Raw genomic sequence first — 16,024 nt, forward strand, 5'->3', positions numbered from 1 at the left:
TTTCTCTCCACTTTCTCCCTCTTTCCTTGGTGCTGCCTCTGGCTTTATGTAAACTCCAGTGGTTCATCGGCCTCCAGCTCAGGTTTACTTCTCAGGCTCCCCTCAGTACTTAAACTGTGTGTGTACTTAGCCTTTACATCTTCTCTCGGCTACCCTTCTGGGCCAGTAGGTGCTTTTGGCCCTTCTAAGTGCTGGGGACTCCAGGTGCAGACCTCAGGTATGACCTTTGTCCTTCCTCTGGTGGAGGAGGATGTAAGAACCAAGGTTGAGGGACAGCAGAGTCACCAGGAGTTTTAATGGTGGTTTTCCTTCCACAGGTTCCCTATCATGAATTGGAGCTGCTTACGTCAAGACTTGAGTTGGTGGACTATTTACAAAGGAAGCTGTTTTCTCAAAGCTCCACTGTGCATTGGTGACAGAGGAAGCTGGCTTCAGGATTCACAGTGAAAAAGATGATGTTTGTAAGAGAGATAGTTTAATCTGTGAAATAGCCACTCTATGGAAATTATGTTTACAGACTTGGGATCTGAAAAGGGTCTGTAGTTTTTCTTATACCATGTATATGTATGTGTATTGGTGGTAAATTTGAAATTAATACTATTAATACTAGTATCTTAGATGCCTTCACCGCATCGAGCAGGATCATTCAAATGCAATAAAGCAACGTAACAATTAATTGTCCATATTGTTTTAGGAGTTATCTGCTAATAAAAATATATGTTTTAGAGGTGTGCGTTTTTGTTTCTAATAAGGGTAAGGAAGAAATTGTTCCCTTCCTATTTTGGTGGGAATGATATTTGGTAAGAATGGTGGAAGCAGGATAGCAGAGCTGATTAGGTTGGGGCTGGGGGTGCTTAGAGGGGGAATGGGAGGGAGGGAGGGAGATAGGGAAGGAGGAAGGTGCATTGTTCCTGCACATTGTGGCCTGATTTGTGTCCCTCTAGAGACAGGTGTGAGGTAAGCTAGAAAGCTGGGCTTGTGACCTCGCACAGAGACAGTGTGCAGCTTACCATTCTCCATTCTGCTGAGCACTCCATGTCATACTCTTGTGTCTCCTGTGCCTTCTGTTTTAGGCAGGGCCAAGTACGCTGCTCCAGCATGGTCTTGAGAGGCAACAGCGTAGTAAGAGTTGTTCAAGTCTCCTGATGCCTGGGTTCATTTCCACTTCCTCACTTGCTGGTCGTGGACTTGTGCTTCAGTGTCTAAAGAAAAGACCTGAGGTAGTGGGCATCCCTCTGGCCTGTGGGTTCTGAGCCATTCATGAGATACCTCTGTGGCCCGTACGATCTGAGCTATGAGGCCATCCTTCTGGTCTGCAGGATCTGAGCCACATGGGACACTGATGGAGAGAATAGCCTCAGTTGACCGTTACCTGGGAAGAAGGAACTTGAGTTGCCCAGGTCAGACTTGCCTGTGGGAGTATTTTGATGCAGAAGGGCCCAGTTCTCTGGGCAGCGCTATTCCATTCCTGCACCTTACAGAAAAGCTAGCTGAGCAGAGAACCAGGAAGAGAGTGAGCCAGTAAACATCTATGTCCATGGCCTCTCCAGTTCCTGCCTCTGGGTTCCTGCTTGAGCTTCTTCCCTGCTTCTCAATGATGGACTGACTGTAAGCTGTCATCTAAAATGCACTTTCTTACTCCAACTTGCTTTTTGTCATGGGTTTTTTAAAGCAGTAGAAAGCAAGTCAGGACAAGTTGTGTTTTATGCTCTTAGCGATTCTGTAACAGTACCACAAAGTGTGTGGGTCACAGTGGTGAAATAAAGTTTCAGACCTCACGGTTTCAGGCTAGGAGTTCAAAGTCATGGTATCAGCAAGATGTGCACCTTTGAAGACTTAGGAGAGCATGCTTTACCACTTCATGTACTGTGTAGTGCCCTGGGGAGCACTGGTATTGACACATGGCATACTTCCCATTGGTGTGTTTGTGTGTGCATGTGTGTATTTATGTGTTGTTATCTTTTTATTTTTTTTTATTAGATATTTACTTACATTTCAAATGGTATCCCCTTTCCTGGTTTCCCTTCCGAAAACCCCCTATCCCCTTGCCCCTCTCTGCTCACCAATCCACCCACTCCTGCTTCCCTGTCCTGGCATTCCCCTACACTGGCACATCGAGCCTTCACAGGACCAAGGGCCTCTCCTCCCATTGATGACCAACAAGGCCATCCTCTGCTACATATGCAGCTGGAGCCATGGGTCCCTCCATGCATACTCTTTGGTTGGTGGCTTAGTCCCTGGGAACTCTGGGGGGTCTGGTTGGTTGATATTATTGTTTCTCCCATGGGGTTGCAAACCCCCTCAGCTCCTTGGGTCCTTTCTCTAGCTCCTCCATTGGGGACCCTGTGCTTAGTCCAATGGTTGGCTGAGAGCATCCCCACCTGTGTATTTGTCAGGCACTGGCAGAGCCTCTCAGGAGACACTTATATCAGGCTCCTATCAGCAAGCACTTGTTGGCATCCACAATAATGTCTGGGTTTGATTGTTACCTTTTAAAATGGCTGTCTTCCATTGGGGTGTGTTTAGGTCCTCGCCTCTTCACAAGACCACCTTCTCTTTGAAGTGTGTCCTCATATAAGGATTCTAGCGATATTAAGGCTCACCATAAGAAAGTTAAACCTGTAAGGACTACATAAGTCAAATTTCACTTATACATACCAGGGGACTCACACAGAGCAGTAGCACTATTGAAGTACGTGTAGAACCCATTTGCCCAGGCCCTGAGGGATCTGTAGGCTGAGGTGGGATCTAGGACACAGCGAACCTGGCTAGTGGGGACGCTCCCAAGAAAGAAAGCTAGAATTAACCCTGGCTCTGCTTATATTTTAATCCTGAGAGTGTTTGTGTTATAAAAATAGGCTGATACATAGTTTTGGCTTCACCAAGTGTCATGTCTGGGTCTCTATGCATCGAGTTTCCGTGCCTCCGAATCTTTGTGTCTGTTTGCCGTGACCACAAGCATATCCAGGCAGTAGCTCTTAGCAGCACATATTTAATAATTTTGAATAAAGTGTAATTGTGTTATATCTTAAAAAGGGCAGTAAAGAAAAGAAAATAGGTGAAAATTGTTAGTAGGCAAGGGGACTCTGGAAGCGGCAGTGATATTCTCTGAGGCTGTCACTAGGGGGCAGCAAAGTTTATGGCATTGAGCTAAAGGAGCCACCAAGATACTTTGTGTGTGTGTGTGTGTGTGTGTGTGTGTGTGTGTGTATGTGTGTGTGTGTGAGAGAGAGAGAGACAGAGACAGAGAGAGAGAGAGAGAGAGAGACAGAGACAGAGAGAGAGAGACAGAGACAGAGACAGAGACAGAGACAGACAGAGACAGAGAGAGAGACAGACACAGAGGTGGGAGAGAGGGATATTTGCATGAATCTTAGATGCCAATCAATCTCAGGGTTTCAGGATATGCAATTTCCAGGCCCCAGGCCAACTTCATGGACTGACCCAGCCTCTCCTGCTTCGCAGTTGTCCTGGCCCTTTCTCCTGCTCCCTGGAATTACCTCCTAAATAACTCACAAGCATCCAATCCCTAGTTAGACTCAAATTTAGAGGAAACTCAAGCTAAAGCAACTTTTTAAAAATTGAATTTATTGTTTTACTTATTCACTTTACATCCCACTCATGGTCACCCCTCCCAATCAACTCCTTCCCCATCTCCTTCTTCTCTGAGTAGGTGGGGGCTCCTGGATATCCCCCACTACCCTGGCACTTCAAGTCTCTGTGAGGCTTCCTCTCCCACTGAGGCCAGATAAGGCAGTCAAGCTAGCAGAACACAATCCCATGTACAGGCAACAGCTTTTGGGTAACCCCCATTCCAGTTGTTTGGGACCTACATGAAGGCCAAGGTGGACATCTATATATGTGCAGGGAGGTCTAGGTCCAGACTGTGTATGCTCTTTGGTTGGTGGTTCAGACTCTGAGAGCCCCAAGGGTTCAGATGAATTGATTCTGTTGGTCTTCCTGTGGAGTTCTATCCCCTTTGAGGTCTGAAATCCTTCCTCCTATTCTCCCATAAGAGTCCCCAAACTCCATCCACTGTTTGGCTGTGGGTGTCTGCGTCTGTCTGAGTCAGCTGCTGGGTAGAGCCTCTCGGAGGACAACACGCTCCTGTCTGTAAGCACAGCGGAACATCATTCATAGTGCCAGGGATTGGTTAAAGCAGCAATTTTTATTTGTCACCAAGTACTTGCCGAGTACCTACTGAACCATCTAAGATTAAAAAAGAGATGCAAGTGGCCACACCCTGGAGAGCTTTCAGCCTAATAAAGTCACAAACTCTTTGCCTGCTCAACTTTGGCCAGCGTTGTGACTCATCTCCTGTTTAGCAGTTTCCTGTGGGTTCAAATGTTCCATTCTGGAGGGCCCTCTTTATAGACCTGCAAGTTTTAGGTTCAAAATTCCCTCCAGGAAAGAAGGGAAATGCTCATGAGCTCAGGACCTCAACAACTACCAAGTCTCACAAAGTTCCTGAAACTAACAAGATACACAGGGCATCTTGCCAAGGTTCTGGAAGCAGTGAAAGGCTGCTTGGGAAGAGAAAAGAGTAAGTTGAGCTGCTTGGAGAAGGTTCTCTAACCTGTGGAGATGTCTCTAAGTCACATGGAGATCTCAATAGTTTGAGCTTTGTGAATTGACCCCCCCTTTTTTTTTGACTGGGCTGGGCTTTTTGTTGACACAGATCATTTTAGTTGTATTTGCTTCTGTAAGTAACCCTTCTTGTACACTCCTGTAAGTGATCACTCTGAACACATTTATTCTCTAAGTTATACTTTGATGTAATTGCTGTCTTGGTTCACTGACTGAGGTGAATAGGTGTGTGCTTTCCGTCCCACATGTCATCTCAGGCAATCTGCATTTTCCTTCAACAATTTTTAGCAAAATAACTCCAAGATAGTATAACAAAACTCTTACCCCCCACTCATAGCCATGCTTAGCCTCCCTCACTAGTTCTGCACTGTCCACAATGCTCCATGGGATCCCTGGTTACCTGGTCTGTATTCGGGAGGTGTTATGCCATGTGGGTTTGGTCAGATCCCCTATACCCTCACTTTTCCTCTCTTAATCCGTATCACCAAACTTGCTCCAAGGTCTCACTTGCCAAGGTTGCCTGGCGAGATGCCCTGTGCATCTTGTTAGTTTCAGGAACTTTGTGAGACTTGGTAGTTGAGCCTGATCTTGATCTCAGGCTGAAAGCCCATTGCAGTAGTCCCTACACCTGTAGCCATAGCCCTGAATAAAGCCTGCCTTCTATGCATGCTCATCCCCCTTCCTTGCTGTGATAAAATACTTTGAACAGAAGCAATTCAGGGGAGGAAAGGTTCAGTTTGGTTTACACTTCAGGCCACAGTCCATCCTTGAGAAAAGTCAGGGTAGGTACTCAAAGTAGAAACCATAGAAAAATGCTGCTAGCCAGATTGCTTGTAAGTTCATGCTTAGCTGTAAGAAGAAATACAGTCTGGGACCATCTTGCCAGGACTAGTACATGTACAGAAGCCTGGGTCCTCCTATGGCAACAGGACAATCTAATGGGGGTAATCCTTCTATTGAGAGTCCCTTTTCAGGCGACTCCAGGTTATGCGGCCCTGACAGTTAAAGCTAACTAGAGATCGTGTTTAACTCAAGTGTTATTAGTAAAGTTTTCTCTTACTGCTAACAAAATATTGCCGAATGAAATTGCAGCTAGCAGAATTATGTCTGAATGGCTGTGAAAGGGATTTCCATAATGGAATAATTTCAGTCTGGGTTATGCTGTAGCCAAGTTCTCACCATATTTTGTGTCAACCTCTCTACCTGCTCAAGTGTGTGTACTTTCTCATTATACAAGGCTTACAAAAGGGCTCAGCTGACCTCTCCGTCTTTGGAAAGGCTGGGAAAGGTGGGAAAGGTTGAGAGTGGATTACAGAGGGTATTTTACTTTATTTTATTGATACTTTCATGGGGGATAACATTAACAGGCATTCTCTTGTGACTTCTGTTCAAGGGAGAAAGGCGATGGCACTCTTTTCTATGCATCTCCAAGCTCCAGGGAGATGTCCACCTCATTAAATGATTTCCAGCAAGACTAAAGCCCTTGAGACTTTGGCTTAAGGTAGGAAAGTTCCTGGCCTTTTTTTTTTTTTTTCCAACCCATGGTCTACTCAGACAATCTGCCAAGGGAGAATAGAGGAAAGGAGGGAGTGGGGTTCCGGGAGCTGAGAAGGGGGCATGATTAGAGCTGCCTTAAATCTTACGAACTTGACTCCTATGCCACGGTCCCTCTCTTCTGCTCCTATGCCTTGCCCACATATGAATTGCAGCTACACACGAGGCACAGGTGTGTGGCCCATGCTTCTGTGCAATATACAAGTGGCTCTCATTTTCTGTCGGATCGCGCTGTCCTTGACCTCTGGAGCCTTTCTTATCTTTATCATCTGACTTCCCCAGGTTGCAAGCTCGCTGTGACCCAGGGCTGTTTGTTTCGGGGTTGTTCCGTCAGATCTTGACACATAGTAGCTTTTCTGTCATGATCTGCAAAGCTAAAGAATGCCCGGAGACTACAACAAACTGTGCTGGGAATCAGATGTAGAAGATTGGGTGTAGTCCCTTAGGCGGCTCCCACCTAGAAAGCCACAGACAACCCTGCTAGGTCTCTCTCAGGGTGTGATGAAAAGAACCTAGAAGGAGGCGTCAAGCAACGTCACTAAGTGGATGCTGAGACCAAGGAGCAGTTGCCAGGCAACAGCCGAGCACAGACGCCTGAAGGGACGCAGAAGCCTCATAACTTGATAGAGGGACCCGCCAAGAAGGAGCAGTGAGCGATGGAGCCCAGTGGCGTAAAGGAGAAGGAGATAAAGGTGGAAAAGGCGGGAGAAGAAGAGGGAAAAGAGGAAGAGGAGGAGGAGGAAATTACTGCTGAAACCCTGCGGTGCAAACCCCGACCTCTGCCCATTTCAGCGCTACCAGCTTTCAGCTACATCCCACCAAGGCACCAGGGCCCCAAGGAGCGCAGCTACTTCGGTCGCGAGGGCCAGGTTAGCAGGTCCAACAGAGAGAGAGGAGGGTGAGGGAGGGAGGCAGGGACAGCACAGTTAGGGAGGGGCCTAAGGGCGGTAAGGAACGTGATGAGGGCGGGGCTTCAGTGCTAGGGAGAGGCCTGGGGTGGGGCCACATTGCTGGAGCTGTCCAGACAGTGATAGGACAGGGCTTCAGGTGTGGTAGTACTACTGTGACTAGAGGGTTGGGAAGGACTGAGTGCTTCGGATAGGATAGTGTTGAGGACTGCTAGCCAAGGTACGAGGGCAGAGGGTGGTGCCCAGGACAAACTGCATTGAGCTGCAGAGCCCAGAGAAACTGTACAGGGGCTCAGAACTGTGGATAGCGTGGAAGCCTCCTGGTTTACAAATGTGGAATTGGTCTTGGGGTTGGCTAGGGTTAATACCGGAGTCTGGGTCAGGGCCCCATGTTAGTGCTTGTGAAGAGTAATTTGATACATTGATACTAGTAAAGCAGGCATGGTTAGCAGGCAAGAGAGAGGCCTTGGGCTGAGGTACAAGGCCGCTAAGAATATGACCATGACAACCACGGGTGTAGACACCTCAGGAAGTGAAGATGGGCAGATGTGAGCTTGATGTAAGTGAAATGTGTCCTGAGAGTGGGAACTGGGACAAGATGTTCCTCTGGGAACAGTGGAGAAGCCACTATTCGTCCCAAGTGAGTACTGTCAGGACACCGTGTCACTCCTTCTGCCCATGATCTGTTGGTGGGTCAGTGGAGTTCCAGGGCTGATCTGCTTAGGGTGGCATAGCCCCCTGGGGTCTGTCTGTATCATGTCTGGGGTAGCAGTGGAAACAAGGGCTGGCTCTAGTTACAGTGTCTGTAAGGTCCAGGGTGTGGGGAACATCCTGCCTCTAGATGGCAAAAACAATAAGAACAGGGTCTTAGATAGGGTTACTGTTGCTGTGAAGAAACACCATGGCCAAAAGCAAAGGGGTTTTTTCCCTGACAGTCCCATAGAACAGTTCATCATACAGAAGTACTGAGGGCAGGAACCTGGCTTGCTCAACACGGCTTTGCTCAGCTTGCTTTTGTGTTGAACCCAGGAAGACCAGCCCAGGGTGGCACCTCCCAGAGTGGGCTAGGCCCTCATACATCAATCACTAATTAAGAAAATGATTTACAGGCTTTCCTGCAGCCTAGTCTTTTTTTTTTTTTTTTTTTTTTTGATATTCAAAGGAAAGTTTAGTTAGTGCTGCTTTAGAAATTTTATTAACAGAGTCAGGCTGCTCTCTGAGTTTGAGGCTAGCCTGATCTACAGAGTGAGGTCCGGGACAGCCAGGGCTATACAGAGAAACCCTGTCTCAAAAAAATTTTTTTTTATTGACAAGGTATTGAAATAAGCCTTGTAATGCTGCCTTTTTTTTATTAGATATTTTCTTTAATTTACATTTCAAGTGTTATCCCCTTTCCTGGTTTCCCCTCCAAAAATCCCCTATCCCATCCCCTCCCTCCTTGCTCATCAACCCACTTACTCCCACTTCCCTGTTCTGGCATTCCCCTACACTGGGGCATCGAGCCTTCTCAGGACCAAGGGTCTCTCCTCCTATTGATGCCCAACATATGCACCATATGCAGCTGCCATATGCAGCTGGAGCCAAGGGTCCCTCCATGTGTACTCTTTGGTTGGTGGTTTAGTTCCTGGGAGCTCTGGGGTTCTGGTTGGTTCATATTGTTTTTCCTCCTATGGGGACAGTCCAGTTTTATGGAGGCACTTTATTAATGAAAGGTCTCCCCTCTCAAATGACTTCATCTTACAGAGCCATGCCTAAGTCTCCAGTAGGAGGCTCTTTTCCAGCTTTTCCATATCTCAGCACCCACTCTTCCCTCCACAGGCTCATCGAAGACCTGTGGCCCTGTTCCCAACTCCTCAAAGTCCCCAGCAGTTTCTGGACACACAGGAGGATGGCTCTCAACTCTTCGATGTTCCCAGCACAGTCTGGGTGCACAGGAGTTTGAGAACTCTGTCCCAGTCCTGCCATTTCTCACCTGGAGCTGGGACCCAGATCTTAGACTGCATCTTGCCTTCCCTGAGTGGTGGTGTGTCAGCGAGGAATGAACACAGCCTAAGTGGAAACGCAAACCCTCAGGGTAACCACAGAACCAGTGACAGCTTTAGAAAGGTTATGGTTTAGGTACACTGGGAACTTAATCTGAATTGGCTTCTTGGGTTACTTATGGAATCGAAGGAACATGGACATGATTTTGTTTCAGTGGCCATTTATGAGCAAAACTGCTCATATAGGTATTTTATGCATACCCACATGGACAAACACCATAGGAGGTTCTTCCTTGTACTTGTTAAAAATAAGTTCTGTTTGAGTAAGGGCCGTGAGACAAAACTGTTCTCCAGGTCACATGAGATAAACTGGGTGTCAGGTGCTCTGTCTGATAAGGGGCAGCTACAGGAAACTTTCCTTTATGCAAATTAGAATAGAGTGCTTTTTGATGAAAAGCAAGACAACACCACAATCCCGGCTACTGTTAGAACCCACTTTAGAATGTAGTGTAGTTTTTCACACTAGCAGTTCAAAAACTAAGATATCAGCTTTTACACACACACACACACACAGGCATACACACACACACACTCACAGACACTCACAGACACACATAAATACACACAGACATACAGACACACACAGACACAAATACACATAGAGACACACAGACACACAGACATCAAAAACTAAGATAACAGCTTTTACGCACACACAGACACACACACTCATAGACACACAGGTACACACAGACATACAGACACACACAGAGACATATAGACACACAGACACACACACATAGAAACACACAGACATACAGACACACACAGACACACATAGACTCACAAACACAGAGAGACACACACAAAGACGGACACACAGACACACATAGACACACACAGACATACTCATACACACACACAATCACACACAGACATAGACATACACATAGAGACACACAGACATACAGACACATATAGACACACACACACACACACACACACACACACACACACACACACACACTTGATTTAGTTAACCAGTGTGGCATGAGATGCAGTACTATCCAGTATAAATACTGCTAGCAATTGTTTTCTAGCTGTAGCTCCTAATGATTAATTTCTTTTCAGTTAGCTGCCCATTCCCAGCAGTCCATCTCTTAAGAACCCAGCCCCCTTCCCTGTCAGGGATGAATGCAGAGGAGCATATGGCAAGTGTCCCTGATCTTCTAACTCATCCACCCCAGGGAGCCCACCACATTCATGCTTTGCTGGCTGCAAACTTATTTAAAACCCCAGTAATGTGGCTGAATATGATGACAAATTTGTCCTCTCAAGCCACCATGTAAAATGTGGCCAGCTCGGGTACTGCTCCCTAGGGGGCTCTAGCAGCCTGTGTTTCCCTAAGAAATACGCTTCCAGAGGCTGCAGAGCAGACTCAGTTCAAAGGCGTTTTTTAAATTACTTTTTTCTCCTTCTGTTGTGCACAGCGTTTCTGCCCCCGAAATGGAAAAGCCGAGTCAGAGGAGAATGCCCTTTTATGAAGGTTTTGATTAAATCCCTCAAAGTATAACAGTGACATTAAAAAGAAATCGCCTAAGTGGCTTTAGAATGTGTTTTCCAGCGTGCTAGGGTGGATTGTAGAAAGCTGTTTTGAGGAAAGCTGTGTTCCACAGGCCCCACTCTGGCTTTGCTGGGATTATCCAGAATCCCTTCTGCATGTGCAGAATCACAGACGTGGAGGCGAGGGCTGATGGTGTCCTTATGTGCCATAAGCTCTTCCTGCCTGCCTGCAGAACGTCCTTCATCCAGGGCAGTAAGAACCTCCAGTGTACAAAGGCTTGTGCAGTCTGTTCAGAGCTGCAAGGCAGAGAGTCCCAAGGACCGCAGCCAGGGTCCAATACACAGGGGTGTGCTTCCTCAGTCCTGCATGCATGGTGCCTTGTCACCTTAGACATCAGTCATATTTGATCACGTGTGCTCGAGCCCTCTAAAGTGTCTGTAGAGGAAGATAAACCATTCTGTGGTTACTGGTAGGGTCTAGGGGGGTCTTGTCATGGCTGTCCAGTAGATTCACAGCCATGCTAGTAGAATGCAGAGCACCTTCCTGCACGCCCACCCCTCCCCTCTCATTTCTCCTTTATCCTTTGTGCCTATTCCTATCTAGCCTACTAAACATTTCACTTGTTTATCTTACTGTTGTTCTTCCTGTAGTGAATTATCAGCTGTCCCCAGGGTAGGGCAAGGATTGATTTTTGTCTTGCTGTCTCCTCAGCAATCAAACCAGGGACTGGCTTACCCTGGGTACTCCAGAAACACCTGCTGCGTGGTAGGAAAAGAGGGATGAATATATGGAATGGAAGCCCTAAGCCACCTCTTAAGAAAAAGCGCTTAGTAAACCAGGGATTTCTGTTTGGAGTATGTGTGGTTCAGTACTCTACCCATACGGTCGATCGATCACACCTGCCTCTCACCTTGAGTTAGCTGCAAGCCTGTTGTCCAGTGACCTGTCCCCAGGAATGGCATGTCCTAGAGTGTGTAGCAGAGCAAGATTGAGCCTTCCTCCAAGGCAGGTGGAATCTTGTAAATGGAGGGGCCCAGCTTCTCTTGGGAACTCAGCCACAAGGGAGGAGCGAGGAAGGGGCCAGTGTGTCTTTCTGCATGGAAAACATTCTTACCAGCAATACTGCCCACACACAGGCATGGCATGTCTTTTGGCCACGAGCCCCTACATGCAGTGATATGGGTCTGATTTTGTGTTCACACACAGAGGTTCATACACCACAGCCATGTGTATGTTTTTCAGTTCTCTCGTTGGTGGGTAAGCAGGGTGTACATGTCTCTGGGTATGCATATGGAGGCCGGAGGATGACCTGGGGTGTTGACAGGGTCTCTCACTGATGTGGAGATTGCTAAGGAAGCAAGAGTGGGTGGTCAGTGACTTCCAAGGGTCTACCTGTCTCTACCTCTCAACTCTATGAATGCTAACTGTGAGCCTCTGTGCCTGGCTTTTTTTTTTTAACTGCAGGGTCTGGGGTTCTGTTTATGTCGTCATGACTACAAAGAGAACACTTCGATGTCTAAGCTTACTCCCTCTCCTTCTCCTTCCCTCCTTCCTTCCTAACTTCCCTGTCTCCCATTATTCTTTTTCTTTTAAAAGTTCTTTTTATTTGAGACAAGATTTGATAATGTAGCCCAGCTGGCCTTGAACTCTCTAAGTAGACCAGGGTTAATTTAGACTCATAGTAATACCACCTCTGCTTCGGGTAGTAGTACTGTAAGCTGCTCTACCCAGCTCTGCTGCTCGGCTCATGTGGTAGGCAGTGTATTCTCATATATTTTATGCCACAGTTTGATGAGGTGATATATCACACCAACTTTTCATCTCCCTAACAAGATTCCAAGGTTCTCAGCATAAATGAGTAATGAAGAAAATATATATTTTTTTTGTTTAGTGCCCTTTGTTTATTTTGTGGGTATTTTTACTTATTATTTTACTGTTTTTGTAATGAAAGAATGAAATTAAAAAAATTCAAAAAAAAAAGAAAAGACAAGTTTCCTTAGCTCAGACTTTTGAGGACTAAAATTCTCAGCAGCTACCCTTGGCCTTGTGGAGTCTCTGCTATTTGGCTGCACCATCTCAGGGTAGGTATGGGTGGTAGTGGAAGACATGACAGGGTAAGTAGCTACATCTGCAGCTAGGAAGCAGTCCCCCAGTCCCAGTCCCTTAAAGGCCGTGTTTTCAGTGATCTAAGAGCCTCCTGACAGGTCCTGGCTCTTAAAAGCACACTACCATCTTACACCACTGCCGCCTGGGGACCACGAGCTCTTAGGAATCACAAAGCACATTCCACCTCCAGCAGAAATGAATCGATGTAAGCAAATGACACAGACAACAGAGGCTGACTCTTCAGCCTCAGTGATGAGGTGGGTCTGCGAACCAAGGCAGGATGCACGGAGTCCACGCACTCTTCCAGTGTGAGACAGAAGTGAGTCCGTGGAGAGGAATTCCACTGACTTCAGTTCAAGAGTAAAATATTCTTAGATTATTTGAGGAGTTGTAAAAATCGTCAAAACTTATGATCCCAATGTGCCAGGAGAAGGAACAGGATCTTGTCTGCAGGCAAGCCATGGAGAACAGTGAGGCACAGTCACTCACTGTTCTGATATCTATTCTTGACAGGCTGCAGCCCTCTAGTCTTGAATATTGTTAACATTCTCTTAGCTCAGCATACTAGCCTGACTTCCAAGGAGATGCTCTGGGCTTACCAGAACTCAGACAAGGCCCTTACGGAATCAATGACCTTGGAGATTTACAGTTTTGAAACTAGGTCATATGTGTTTGGGCAAGTAGCTTTGAAGAGAGGAGTAGCAGCCACTGACAAGTAATTTCCACTTTACTCAAGATGGGCTAGGTAGGATGGACCTGAGTAACACAGAGGCTTAACCAATATCGCGGCAGAGTTTGCTCTTAATACATTTAAGATTTATTTTTTTTATGTGTTTTTATTTGTTTGTTTGGTTTGCATGTATGTCTGTGTATGCCTGGTGGACACAGAGGCCAGAAGAGGGTGTCATATCCTCTTGAACTAGATTGTAGGTGGGTGTCAGCTGTGCAGGGGCTGGGAACCAAATTCAAATCCATTGCCTAGATAAGTGTTTGTAATCATGGAGCCAACTCTCCAGACCCCACAGTGAGAATATTTACAACAAAGGAATCCACAATCACTAGTAATGAGGTAGATTTTTTTTCTGCAGTGAGCAGTTAGTTTCATATAAGGGCCATATTGGGATGAAGATGGTATAAGTGTAATATGACTGGCACTGATTCATTTCTCATGTTTTGCCCAATCTGAGTCCTGGAGAGTTCTTGGTACAATGATGTGACAACTCACTGTGCCTCTTTTAAAAAATATATATAAATTTGTAATGAGGGTTATTTATATTTTTATTTGAAAAGAACATGAATCTTATTATATACTCATTGATAATTATGTATATGAATATGACACATTTGATGTCATATTCACCTCCCCTCCCTACTTGCAGCCTTTATTGGATGCCTCTCCCTCCTTTACCTCCTCCTCCTTCCTTTCTTCTCCAGCCTCATCCATCCCCTTCCCTCATTCCCATCTTCATTCTCTTACTCCTGCCCATCTCTCTTCCTCATCCTCCTCCTGATCCCCATCCTTGTTCTCTTCTTCCTCCTCCCTCCCCTTCCTCCTTCTCTTCCCTCTTCTTGTCCTCTTCTGTATCCCCCATCTCTCTACCTCTTTCTCTTCTTTCAGCACTACATTCTCCTCTCCCTCCTCCTTCACCATTTCCTCTATCTACTCCTCCACCACGTCTTCCATCTCCTCTTCATGATGCACCTGAGTCAAACCAGTGCTCCCCATATGCAAATTTGTATTGGGAGCATTGGGCCAAATTCCTATAGTCTTCACTCCTGAAGAAAATTGACTCTCCATCCCTCAGCAGCTATCACCTGCTGGAATCTTCTCAGTCAGGGAAGGGATCACACAGGCTCTTTCCCTGTGCATGCTGGAGTATTGGCTGGCTTATTCTTATTCAGGCCTGGTTTCTCTCTCAGTGGTTCCACAGTTTCCAGATCCTGATAGTCTCTAGGACATTGGAGTCATTAATTGAATCCCCTGAGTTCTCCATACACAGAGAATGAGCTTATATGTCTAGAAATGGCATGCCTTGGCACCTTCCTAGTCCAGACTACTACAGGAAAATAGAGAACTGACTCTTTAACTTGTTCTCAAATAGAAATGTGTTTGGTGAGCCTGTAGTATCATACTCATTGCAGTTACATAAAAATATGTGGCACAGGCCTCAATGCCAGCATTTTGGAGGCAAAGGCAATGGCTGAATTCTAGACCAGCCTGTTTTACAGAGTGAGTTCCAGGACAGCCAGGGCTACACAGAGGAACCCTGAAGCTCTACCTTGAAAAAAAAACAAACAAAAAAGAAAGCACACTGAGTCTTAACTAAATTCAGTGGGATACACACACACACACACATACACACACACACACGCACACATGCACACACACACGCACACACAAATGCACACACACATGCACGCACACACGTGCACACACATGCACACACATGCACACACACACATTCACGCACACACACGCACGCACACACACACATATGCACGCACACACGCACACACACAAACGCACACACACATGCACGCACACACGCATACACACGCACACACACACACACACGCACATGGAAGTACAAGAAAGTCATCTTATACAAGTGTGGGAGGAAGATGAGAGAGGGTAACAGGGATGAATATGATCACAGTGCATTGTCATATACATGTGTGCATAGGCATGTGTCAAATTGTCAAAAAGATTATGAAAGTATGCACATCTCTTTTGTTTCTTTCTCACAGAATTTAAGTGATTCAATTCAATAAAGAAGAGCATGTTTATATTTAATGTCATATGAAAGGAGGAGAAAAGAAAGGACTTGGGTCCCAGTTTATTTTAAATGTAACACTCGTTATTTGTGTGAGAGTGTAATTTCTGGAAAGAGGAGAGCTTTGGGTGGTGGAGAGGTGCGGGATGTAGTAAACCCTACAACCTCAGGGTGGAGGTTGGGCCTTGCAGGCCATAGGAGGCAAATGCCTCTCTCAGCTACCCACTTGGCTCACTTAGGACAAGGCCAGTTTTGCTGCAGCAAACAACCCCACAGAACTCCTTGACTTGGATTCTTATGCAAAAGGTCCAGTGGGGTCAGCAGTGTGCCCTTGCACAGTTAAGCCACTCAGCAGCCACCTCACAGGCTGCTCCCCCTCCAAGCAGCCTGGGTCTGGGTGCTGGTTCTTCCATACTTCTAGCTGAGGTATCACATGTCACTTCAGATCACAGTCTAATGGGTAAAACTGGTCACGTGTCTTCACTAAAGGAACAGGAACAAGAGGAGCAGGAGGAGCAGGAGGAGCAGGAGGGCAGGAGGGCAGGAGGG

The 16,024-nt window shown here is 46.4% G+C and overlaps 2 protein-coding genes across 8 annotated transcripts in view; both read left to right on the top strand.

The window, feature by feature from the left end:
- The window catches only part of Fastkd3 (FAST kinase domains 3), a 16,302-nt gene extending 9,784 nt beyond the window's left edge, over window positions 1-6,518 (top strand). For 5 of the 7 annotated variants that reach the window (XR_004115708.1, XM_031360225.1, XM_031360224.1 and 2 more), the window contains exon 7: window positions 318-727. Coding sequence is in view for 5 of the 7 variants with exons in the window: in XM_031360225.1 (XP_031216085.1) it covers window positions 318-416 (99 nt within the window). In the remaining 2 variants the exon portion in view is untranslated. Of the gene's footprint in view, window positions 1-317; window positions 728-5,980; window positions 6,124-6,423 lie in introns of those variants that run through there. The other 2 variants (XR_004115707.1, XM_031360226.1) reach the window with 2 other exon arrangements.
- Window positions 6,519-6,564: 46 nt separating this feature from the next.
- Window positions 6,565-16,024, top strand: part of CUNH5orf49 (chromosome unknown C5orf49 homolog) — a 17,718-nt gene continuing 8,258 nt past the window's right edge. The window contains exon 1 of the mRNA XM_031360229.1: window positions 6,565-7,010. Within this exon, the coding sequence (XP_031216089.1) occupies window positions 6,798-7,010 (213 nt within the window). The 5' untranslated portion in view covers window positions 6,565-6,797. The remainder of the gene's footprint in view (window positions 7,011-16,024) is intronic.

The sequence above is a fragment of the Mastomys coucha genome, unplaced genomic scaffold, assembly GCF_008632895.1.
Source record: "Mastomys coucha isolate ucsf_1 unplaced genomic scaffold, UCSF_Mcou_1 pScaffold8, whole genome shotgun sequence".
Classification (NCBI taxonomy): Eukaryota; Metazoa; Chordata; class Mammalia; order Rodentia; family Muridae; genus Mastomys; species Mastomys coucha.